We start from the raw sequence: 12,379 nt of genomic DNA, 5'->3' as shown, positions 1-12,379 counted from the left end.
TCCAGATCACACCAACATTTCATCCCAAGCCACACTAGCAACGGTAACGTTGAAGAGAGAAAGAGAATTTTGGTTGACGCCAAAATCAAGCAATATTTTACATAGAGCAACTTATGTGTGTGAGTGAGAGAGAGAGAGAGAGAGAGAGAGAGAGAGAGAGAGAGAGAGAGAGAGAGAGAGAGAGAGAGAGAGAGAGAGAGAGAGAGAGAGAGAGAGAGAGAGCTTCTGACCCCCACCAACTTTTGTTTATCGTATTTGGTGAATTAGATAGAGGGAACTAGCAATTGTAGATAGGCGGGATAGATCGTGTTGATGTGTGCTTTGATGTATGCTTATCAAACATTCCAAATCAATCGACTACAACGGTAGAAGCATTGCCAGAGAATGCTGCACTTTAGCTTGTATATGTGTATTGTATGTGTCGACAGCCAAGTTGAAACCACAAGTTAACTGGAAAAAGAACTGTGTGAAACAAGAGAGAGAAAGCTTCTGACTCCCACCAACCTTTGTTTATCGTAATTGGTGAATTAGTATGAGGGAACACATGCGTGCATGACAGAGAGCGTGTGTGTGCATGTGCGTCTGTTTGTGTGTGATTTTGCTAGTACAGACAAAATGCCAGTTTTATACAGAGCTGGCAAAATGAAGAACCATTCTACAGTTTAACACTGATATTCACCCAGACACAGTATATCGACTCCGAGCTGACCACACCTTGTTTCAACTCGTTAAAGCCGTCCACCAGGCAGGGGTAACAAGAAATACCATCGTTTATGATCTTTCAGGGGTTCTTTTTAAAAAGCCACTTGCCACAGGGCAAGTGACTTTAAGAAAGTAACTTGTACTGACTAATTTTCCACTTGCCCCGATTTTATGACATAATCATGATGATGTAATTATGAAAGAATAAATCAACATGGTATTTGATGTTAATGTTTACTGGACTATTTATTGAAAAGTGATAAATAGCAAAGAAAGATAACTCTACTTTATTATCATTGCAAAATTTAATAGCTACATTTTGAGCAGATATGAAATTAAAACCAAGTTTATTTGCAGTTTGAAACCATAAGTGGAAATTATCTAGTAGCCCACGAACAAGTAAGATACCATTATTTGATTGCCCGAAATGAAAACTGACTTGTCCCGGGCGTCGGGCGATGGGATTTTTTAAACCCCTGTCTTTACCAGGGAGTTACCACTTACGGGGCAGTTGCTCTATCCACAGCGACTACACCTCGGAGGCAGTTTGGAGACAACAATCCTCTACTTATGTTAAGTGATAAAATACGTAGTTTTTACTTACAAATTGTATGGAACAGTTTCCAAAACGACTGATTATTCAACTGACTAGTTCTCAGAGACAACACAACAAAACACATATTTGCATTGTTTATTGAATTAATAAAAAAGGAAGAAGAATTTAACAGCTGAACGCACAAAAGCACGTTTCGTAAAATCGGTCAATTGGATGTACATTTCACGTAAGACATTATGATGATCTTGGCTCTCTAAACTTGAACAAGTCTGGTTACACTCCCGACAGATGTCTTGCTTAATAACAAGCAATAAACGCACACGCCGGAAATGAAAGCTCTCCTCGGTGCACTTAAGGCAACATTAGGCCATGCAAAACAATAAACCGTTTCTCACAGTAAGCTTATCTCACAATGATTGTGATATTAAGTTTTCCACACATTTATGCCTTGGAACACACCACCATCAACGGCGGCACTATTCAGGCCAGATAATCTTTCTGTTTAAATCCGGACCATCATAAAACTGATATTTGCACCGGACAAATCTATTAGTGATCGATAGTGTTAATACAATTCACACACACAGCTGTAAATCGTCAAGGCGATGATGAGAAACAATTTTAAAATTTTCATGACCTTTTTATAGCTTTTAGGTTTTGACTACAGGTACATTTTCTTCATACATCTGTTATGTCAATATACATACTCGTTTAAGTTGACACTCACACACATATCCCTCCTCACACTACTTGCCAGCACTACTAAACACATTGAGACAATATCATTCCGGTTAATATGGACCTTGCGGAAATTTATCCGCCACTCCCGTGTAATAATATGTACATATATACACAATTTCATTTGCAAATATATATTTTTCTACACATGTAATACTGTGATAGAAGTGTCGTTGCTTGTAGCAGTGGACGTTACATACTCTTACAACGGGGAACGTAAACATTCATAAACATGATAATATTACATGAATTAATATCTGACAGATGTGCTTAATAAACTTCCCATCAAAAGTTTAGACTCACTTAATACAGTCACTATATGTTATATATATATATATATATATATGGTTACATCGAAGAAAATTCCTCCACTAACTTGGGGGAACCATATGCAACCTTATGCACGAGGATAATGCATGAAATTGCTGAAAAACATGCAAATATCGTGCATGTGAACAGCTGCGTTTTGGTGTGAAGTTTTATTTAGAATTCGCCAATTTCCACTGATTTTTAAAATTTAAAACCTTTAAACAGTATGGGATATTTTTCAGAATTTAGTTTAGAACAGTTGCTTGAAGTAAGTGGCTATATTTACACTAGTGAGTCTAAACTTTGATGGGAAGTATATATCGAATCGGTGTACACGCCCGGCACATGTGACTCTGAAGCTACTGTTTAATACAAGGTATTGTCAAGAGATCTTCACTTCACTGAAAGATGGGAGAGAATCAATACCGATGCAAACAGTAGTTCAATCATTTCAGGCCTGGAAGTAATATTGGTGGGAAGCCCGAAGTGAGGCAGGTCTCAGGTGTTTACAACCCTGGTGAAACCCGCAAGCACGGATATGGTGCTGACATATCAATGACCATTGACTGAGTCCAAAGAAATATACCCAAGATCTTGTTCTCGTTAAAAACTGTAAAGATAGTGATGGCACTAGGTGTCACGCCTACCCTATGACACTCTCGCTTGTGGGAGCCACAGTCACATTTCTGCACTCGATACTGTCATATTTTTCAAAATCGATCCAGGGTACTTTGATCTGAAACTGTTGGCTTCGGAAAATCGAGCTAATGGGATACATGTAATACTGAGCGTTGTGTACTAGTTGATGATTGGATTCTCACACCAATATCTGGTGGAAGCATGAGTGGCATGGCAGTGAGCCTATTTCTGGTGTCCCCCGCCGTGATATTGCTGGAATATTCCTAAAATCGGCGTAAAACTAAACTCACTCACTCACTCACATATGGCAGTGAACAAAAGCAGCGAAAAACCACAAAAGTAAACAACGGCAGTGATTCGCTGTGTAACGTTGACTGTATCATCCTCAATAAAGGATCCAAGCCAAATCAAAATGAAAAAGAAATCCAACAAGTCATCTATAACTTGAACACCTTCATCTCGAAATACCCTTTTGCTCTTTTTGATTGAGGCGTCGTCCTCGTTTTCCCTAAAACAACTGCGATATAAGTCCTATATATAACTCGACAGTGGTTCGCAGAACCGGAGCACATTAGGCTTCAATGAATATACGCTTACGTAAAACATACTGTTCGATTTGGAACTTGTTGTTGAGGAACGTATAGAAAAGCTAACGTTCTACATGGACGTGTATGTGTAAAACACCACTGAATGTACATAAACCTATCCAGACTCCTTGATGTTGTAATGGTTCCATCATCTTCCTGTGTAGCGGCAATGGCTAGCCTGGTGCCAGTGTGAATACACGGTTTTTGCCCTTATGGAATTGTCAGGAATCCTCCAGTTGATGCTCAAGTAAGTACATCAGGAGTGTTACTCTCAAACTCATTGTGATTTTCGTCTCCTTTATGTTCACTGAGAAGAGAAAGAGATGCTTCAGCATATCCGAGCAAGTCCTGAGTAGGCATTGCTGGGGGTAATGCAGTGTCCCCTCTTACTAGAAGAGACTCAGTCACCGAGCCCTCACTCTCAAATACAGATCCTAGACACGGTCCGGAGCTGTTGTCCGATCTGGGCATAGATCCGTAGGCTTGGGGAGACCCTCTTTGCGATTTAACACTCCCTTGGGATTCCACACGAAACAGGGAGTTCAGTAATGAAGGAGAGGCATACCCGGATCCCTCAGTTGACTCTTTCACAGACCCCATCCTTGAAGGAGACGTCACTTCCGGTTCCGGCCACTCCAGAAAAGCTTCCAGCTGTTCCAGATTACTTCTGGGCACGGTGGGAGTTCGACTCAGCCTGGAATAGCACTGGTTGTAGGTCTTACCCTGGCTGTAGCTCATTGCCGGGGACATGCGAGGTGGGGGTGGAGGAGCCATGGGGGGCCTGTCGCGGAGACTCCTCATCGACGTCGACCTCGGGTACAGCTTGTGCCCAGAGGGAGGTGAGAAGGACCTCTGAATTGTCTGACTGGACATCGAACGGGTCACTCGGATGGCCTTCCCTGAGGGTCTCTGGTCCTGGACAGTTGCGTAGGGAGGGTCATAAGCATCCAGATATTCCTGGGTGGTCCGGAAGGAGCTGGTGCTCCGGAAACGTCTCTTTCGGCGTTTTCTGTAAAATATGCTCTCATATAGAGGTATCGATTACCATTATGCATGGACATCTTCATTTGTGTCTAGTACATCTACACACTTAAACACTATCAAGTTATTTTACAATGTTTAAGAATATGTCATATGTGTGTGTGTGTGTGTGTGTGTGTGTGTGTGTGTGTGTGTGTGTGTGTGTGTGAGTGAGTGAGCGAGTTTAGTTTTACGCCGCACTGGGCAATATTCCAGCAATAGCACGGTGGGAGACACCAGAAATGAGCCTCACACATTGTGCCCATCTGGAGAATCGAACCCGAGTTGTCAGCGTGACAAGCGAACGCCTTAACCACAAGGCTACCCCTACCGCCCTGTCTGTCTGTGTGTGTGTGTGTGTGTGTGTGTGTGTGTGTGTGTGTGTGTGTGTTTTCGTCAATTGTTTTGAAGACTAAAAGATCGTATGTTCTTCTTAGAGTTAGATATCTGATCTCACCAAGGGTGTGACATTACTAATCAAAGACTATTGAATATCGTTTTAGTTGATGAATCCGAAGACAAAGCAACATGTAACGCTAGGCTCTATTCGTGAAATATATACTTTGAAATACGGTTGTAGAAACCCAGTATCAAGGTATGTTTATACTGACCCTACCTGTATTTGCATATCCACCAGATTCCACACACGACGATAACAATGGATAACATGATAACAGCTCCACATGCTGTGAACACCAAGGGCCAGAATCCATAACCTGTGAAGCAAACATTTGTACTAGATGTGTCAAAGTTAATCTGTAAAGTCGTAACTTACACCAAATTAATATTAAAATAATTGAAACTTATTGAAGGTTGTATTAAATATCAACTGAAAATTAATTGATGCTTCATATTAAGATAAATTGAAATATATTTATTCTAAGATTAAATAATCTATGCTCCTGTATAGGTCCATGACGTCATCTCTAAAAGTGAATGTTCAAGCAGTGGCAGCGGTTTTGGAAGCTTGGTTGTTGGAATCATGACACACACTTATATAAGGGTTTTGTTAAGCTCCCCCCTCTCTCTCTCTCTCTCTCTCTCTCTCTCTCTCTCTCTCTCTCTGTAGAAATGAAATCGATAAATATAAACATTGGAAATAGTGTGCCGCAGCACCCATGGACCTGTGTCGATCTATTGTGTACGTCTGTTTTGGGTGACGATTCGGAAATGAAGGCTTTCCGTTACGGAGAGAGGGATGTTATCTATATACTCATCATGGTTTAGCCATGCCCATAAAGTGATCGCTAGAACTGTTATCTAAGGTCCATGTGTAATGAATGTATTACCTTGTTCTCCCAGTATGGCCCCCGTCGGTGTTGTCGCGATCTTTGTAGTCTCACGATCGGGTTCTACGACAAAGACAAACATAATCATAAGATTTTGTATTTTGTATAAAGGATACATGTACACTTGGTATCCATTGTACCATATTTCAACAACAATGAAACGTTACCATGGAAATGAAAATTAAATTATCAGTGTTAGACTTGAAACAAAACAGAAAGACCAGCGAGGCCATTGTCTCTCCATTGTCGAACTGAAAACGGTACATTCAAAATTAAAGTCTAAGATTGTGACAGGGGTATTTATTACATATATTATTGTCATAATTATTGTCTTATGATAGAGTTTAGATTCTACCAAAGGATCAGAATTGCTAATAATTAAAACGAAAGTTTGACAATACTACTAAAGTTATCATTGGCAACATAAAACTCCGCACACATAAACAACTAAAGGTAGTCGATTTTGTTTCAGTGTAGATTTCGAGCATTTCATTGTCAAACATTGAAACGGAATCTGACAAATGATAAATATATTTTACCATCTCTCCACTGAAGGGAACTTCTTGTAGAGATATACTTTAAATATTTTGGCATATATTTTCTATTCAGGCAGTAACGTACCAACTGGTTAAGATTTAACTAAAAGAGTTACTTGCCACACAAATGCAATGGTCCTAAAGGAATCCGAGATACTAAAATACCATCTTTTCACTTAAACAATATATATGATATAACAAAAATAGGTTTCCTAAATAGTTAAACGTAAGTTACGAAAAAACTGTTCAGGAAATACAACAGGCATGAACGTCTGAGATGCTAAAGTATGAGCTAATATGGTAATATGTGACACTAATGCCTTAGGTATAATACATGTATTAATAGTGATTGGCCCTCAAGTAAACATCCTACTCTTGTAGTTCACGTCATGACGTTGAAATCTCTTGAACGTTGACGTTGAACTCTTAAGCTTCCTACAGCACTAAGGCCGCTTCGTGGAAGGGGACCCGGAAAATGAATATTTTAATTTATGTTTTTGTACACAAACGTACCTCCGCATGTGATGTTTACATTCTCTCCATCAGCCGCTGGAACAAAGGAAGAAGAATGATGACATCGTTATAGTTGTGGTAATGTACTGCAGTGTATCAGCTACGTCTAAAACAGATGATCGGAATGTCGATGTATCGCGATACTTTATGTCGTGAGGTGAACATGGTATGGCGGGAGAGTTTGTATTAACATAAAACTATACATGTTTGTATGACTTGAAGAGTTGGTGCTGGGCTTTGTGGGGTCATTTGTTTGTTAAAAATATTTTTCATTGAGCGAATTCAGAGTATGTGAGTGAGTGAGTGAGTGAGTCATAGTGAGTTAGTTTAAACGCTGCTGTCAACATTATTCTAGTTATATCACAGCATATCATGATCAGTTTGATGTAATAGGAATGCCTGCAGTGGTGCTGGTCTCAGATCTTTTTACATCTTTGGTTGAAACTTCAGAAGCCTCATGTATAGCATCGTGATTCTACATCACAATGTAATATTGCGTCTAAAAGTGGCGTAAACTAAACTATCTCATCGTGCGTCATGTAACGTCATCGTTATTTCTGGATCATTATATGTACCAAATATTAACAGTTTCTGTGACATGGAAGACGTTGTGTGTGCTATACATATCTTCATCCATGTGTCAATCCTCCCAATGAAGTGTCACAGATTGTACCATTAAAGACGCCTGTCTGGGAAATTGTTACTAGTCAGCTAAAACTCGGTCTAAAAGCACAAAACAACAAATCAATTTATGCGTGTTCAATTATTTTGTTTATGACCCTAAAGATAGCAAAAAACAATCAAAGCAAACTTGTTCAATACTGGGGTAAAATGGCGTGTGTCAATGAAGGTCGTACAACGGATGACAATCAGGTCGAGGCGAAATGAAAACATTGGAACAAATCGTTAAGTTGTTTCTAATACACGAAGCAAAATAGAGTCATTTTGACACTATCGCATTTAATCAATACAGGTCCATTTAATACTCTCCGCAATCAGCGTTCGACCAAACCTCGCAAGTATATATGAAAAGATAACACCGTTTGATTGTTAACATTAAAGTCACCAGACCTTATGAGGTCTGACGGATAAAGAACAAATAAGAACCTTGTCTGCTAAATGTAAAAATAAACTGAAACACTGGTGCCAAATAACATCCAGTAACCAATAATCTAAATGGTAGAGAAGAGTTCCTAGTACCCAGGGTGTCGTTGTACATCGCAATCGTAGCGCTAAGATCGTAACTCCCATTCCTTAGACTTACGACTGGCGTAGCGCTAAGATCGTAACTCTCATTCCTTAGACTTACGACTGGCGTAGCGCTAAGATCGTAACTCTCATTCCTTAGACTTACGACTGGCGTAGCGCTAAGATCGTAACTCCCATTCCTTAGACTTACGACTGTCATAGCGCTAAGATCGTAACTCTCATTCCTTAGACTTACGACTGGCGTAGCGCTAAGATCGTAACTCCCATTCCTTAGACTTACGACTGGCGTAGCGCTAAGATCGTAACTCCCATTCCTTAGACTTACGACTGGCGTAGCGCTAAGGTTGCTTTGTACAACGGCGCCCTGGTCATACTTTCTGCTAAGTGATAGAAGATATCGACTGATCCTGACGTTTGTAAAAACGTATGTGTGAAACCGTTATTAAATTGTTTCAGCTGTGACAGAGTACACTGTTAAATGTGCCCATAACGCACCATCCAGCATTAGTGGAATCCACAGGGACACAACCCCGTAGACCTCACTGTGTTTAGCAATCTGCCACGTCTGATAATCGACTCAGCACAATCCCAACGGACACATTCACACAGACCCAGCTATACACATTGTTTATTATTCTACGTATATTGCATTAACGAAATAGAATATACATAATAATTACTTTAAAATCTCGTTTGATATTTTCAATTTAGATAAACTGTCGTAAAACGACATATGCTGTTGAGTGCCACGTGGGCTGCACACATCAACACACACGTCATTTAGGGAATAAAAACCTATTACTAATATCTACAGATCTGACGCCAAAGCCCCTGGGGATAAGTGGATATATTATTTATTGGGCTATCTGGCCATCTTTGTGGCGGCCTCGGTCATGGTTGCGTTGTTGTCTGAGATCTCGTACGCACTGAATCGCTCAAGAATTTTCTTCTTTTAAAGTCCTGGTTCCTGGTTTAATATCAGACATGTTATTTGGCGAATTGGAAGTCATGTTTCATGTTTCTTTCGGTGCTATATGGTAACATGGAAATTGGCGGCGGAATGGCGCATTGTGTAGTGACTAGGTGGCTGTAGGTTATATTATTCCCAACACGGAGAAGAATGTTCTGTACTCAAATATGACGTCCACTCACCCACATTAACTTTTAACGTGATTGGAAACAGCACAACTCACAAAGTGGGGAGTGTTGTTTAAGGTCGCTGCGAGCAATATTAAAGCAATGCCACGACCATATGTTAATAATCCAGTCTAGACCAGGGAAACCAAAGAATAAAAGCATGGAAGTCCAGTGTCGCCGTTGCATGGTGGGGACACAATAGATATACTTATAATCAAGCCTAGGTCATCGCCATACAAACGTTTTGGGGTTTTAACCTAAGTGATAAACGTCTGAGACTTGCGTTACTCCGGGCTTTCCTCCCCCATTAACCTGACATGATGTGATACCGCTGGGATACTGGAAGCAGCGGCGTTAAAACACAATCAGTCACGTACTCAGAATCTAATTCAGTCACTTCGGATTTTTTTCCAACATTAAGATAAACCGGCGTGGCATATCTTAAATACTAGTTTACATACAGCAGCGTTGACGCACACTCGACCATCAACCACTGTAAATCGAATCTGAGAAAAGCAAATCAGTGACATAGATGTACAATTTTCCAGCTACAGAATCGAGTAGAAACACTTAACCTTAAAGGTGAATGACTATTGTTTAAAGTCAAAGTCGGCAATATTATAACAGTTGTACGAGGATATGTTATCATTGTCTGGACCAGACAATCCAGTGACTGAAAGCATCATCAAGTTACAGACCCAATAGTGTTCACGTGAACTATAAGTCGGTCTAAAAGTTCAAAACAACAACCTCAACACGCGACATAATACTTCATACGACATATACAGTGTCTGAACACGTCTGGGGGCAGTGTATAAACCTTGGTATCCCTGAATCAATTCATGAAATAAACTGTTACAGTTATTTCGGACTGTTCACGGACAACATACCATGAAACACCCCTGCCTGAGAAACTGTTTGAGGTGAGTTACAAGTAAGTCTCAAAGACCAAACAACAAAAAACAATTTACGTGTTTATGACCAATGAGAACCCTAAAATAACAAAGGTGTTAGAAGCAAACTTGTTCAAGGCTGGAGTGCATTCGAAACAATGACGTATGCCAATGAAGGACGTATACAGTCAATGTCAGCAATATTATAACAGCTGTCACTGTCTGGACCAAACAAACCAGTGATTGAAAGCACCATAACGTTACAGACCCACCCGATCGTCGTAGTGGAGCACAGTCGGAGAACGTATCACAAACCCGAGCAATGTGTGTGAGAAAGAACGTCAACTGGTAAAGATGGCCTAACTTTGTGTCACAATACACTCTTTTCAAAATAGTTTCCGAAGAATATTTGTTTGCTACTTTCGTTTGTATAAAGTTTTCATGAATTTGCAACATGCATTATGAGTTTGAAAACACCAGTGACCTTTACCAACAATACGGGAAACAGCCCTACATTGTCTTTTTTCATAAAAGAGTTGTAGGATGGCTTTCATCGTATCACAATACATCATGCCACGTCTTTAAAATACATTCAGTCATCTAGCATTGTGTATTCATTCAGCTTCAAAGCGGCTTTTAAAAGTAAGGTTCAACAAAATAAATACATAGCAAAGACCACTTTTGAAATTATTTCAGTATCCTTCATATTGAAAAACCACTTCATTTAATGTCGATGACATAACTGTCGACCTTAACGATGCGAAGATATACGTAATAGCCTTATCACAAACTCATTCAACCTGTACAAGAATATTAGGTATTTCTGCGTTATTTAACGCGAAAAGAACTTGCAGGGATCGATAATCACGCACACGGGCGTCTCGGAGTGATTCCCCAAAGTACACTGCTTCTGACATTTTCTCACTTCTTGACCACAGATAACAAAGCCGGAAAATAATCGATATTTGATATCAAAGACGAGGACACACGGGACATCTTTCAACGCACATACGGTGTATACTCTTATAAAGCATTGCCGACAACGTGGTTGGCTCAGAAGGGATTACGACATCGTCAACTATCATCCAGAGACATCTGGTGCAGATTTGAATGGCAGGAACTACAGAGGCTGGCGCGAGCCTGCCTGATGGTGCATTACACACATTAGTTCCTATATCCCAAAAGGGGCCAATATGAGGCGCCTAAGCTCGTTTAATAAAAATAGTTTGAAGATTTGTCATGGCTGCTTGCCTCAGAGTAAGAATAGGTCTCATTTTTCGTTGACTGGCGAGTCCGCGACACATTAAGCGGGTTTTCCCTGAAGAGATTACCATATGAGAACGCCAAACCCTTTTAATAAGTTTCGAGATTTGTCGGGAAAGTCTGGTGGACATTGCAAACAATGGGTCGTGACATTTAACTTCTAGGATCCCTAGATGCGGCGTATTTATCAAAGGAAGTCGTAAAGGCCAGGTGGAAATGTCAGACTCAATCACACTTATTCCTTTTGATTAGTCACACATCATCTCCCATCCAATGTTACTGCGATACCTCAGGTAAATTGCACACTGTGTCAAACAAAAGAAGCAAAGCATAAGAACTGACACTGATGTGGAGATAATGATGGTTCTGTGGCATATCTATTTTGGTTTAAATAAGTATTTCATATTACACATATACATGTATTTCAAACGGAAAGAGAAAATAATGGTTGTTCAACTGAATGTGTAACCTTTGCTTCTGTATTGCCGAGGATGAAGTGTTTTAGCTTTTCTTTCAGGGATACATGGGTCCCTATTGACCGATGGACACGTGAACATCCCGGCTAGAATTTGTCTTCAGCAAGAGACGACTAACAGGATCGGGTAGGCCTGATGGTGGGCTGCATTTTGATGCACTTAGACAGAGGTTGTTCTGGACTTCAGTCATTACTTTTCAGTGATACATTCAAATCACTTTCATTAGTATTTTTTTTTTTTTACGACCAAAGGAATCTGTTTCGGCAGATAATGAAGAATGTTTTTTCTCTGGTGTTGAAGTTTGATTTATCGATTATTTGCATGTGATGTCGCTAACATTTTCTGAACTATTAACACAACGTGGATAGTGAAGAAGGTTAAGCGAAATTATCTGTATATTACAACATATGTCACATACACAATGCCATTTTGTGGAAGCCGCGGTGGCTGAGCGTTCTAGGCGTCTGACTTTGTGTCAGATGGGACTCAACCCAAACAAGAATCTGTACTTT

At 40.1% G+C, this 12,379-nt stretch overlaps 1 protein-coding gene across 1 annotated transcript in view; it reads right to left on the bottom strand.

Moving 5' to 3' along the window:
- Positions 1-2,535: 2,535 nt before the first annotated feature.
- Positions 2,536-12,379, bottom strand: part of LOC124256943 — a 22,282-nt gene continuing 12,438 nt past the window's right edge. Inside the window, exons 4-7 of the mRNA XM_046690905.1 lie at positions 6,890-6,925; positions 5,841-5,903; positions 5,168-5,267; positions 2,536-4,540 (exon numbers count right to left, since the gene is read on the bottom strand). Coding sequence (XP_046546861.1) covers positions 3,775-4,540; positions 5,168-5,267; positions 5,841-5,903; positions 6,890-6,925 — 965 coding nt within the window. The 3' untranslated portion in view covers positions 2,536-3,774. The remainder of the gene's footprint in view (positions 4,541-5,167; positions 5,268-5,840; positions 5,904-6,889; positions 6,926-12,379) is intronic.

This window comes from Haliotis rubra, unplaced genomic scaffold (assembly GCF_003918875.1).
Source record: "Haliotis rubra isolate DU_JTF1 unplaced genomic scaffold, ASM391887v1 Scf644, whole genome shotgun sequence".
NCBI classification, from domain to species: Eukaryota; Metazoa; Mollusca; class Gastropoda; order Lepetellida; family Haliotidae; genus Haliotis; species Haliotis rubra.
Note: the sequence above shows the minus strand (reverse complement) of the source record. Positions and strands in the feature narration are given on the sequence as shown.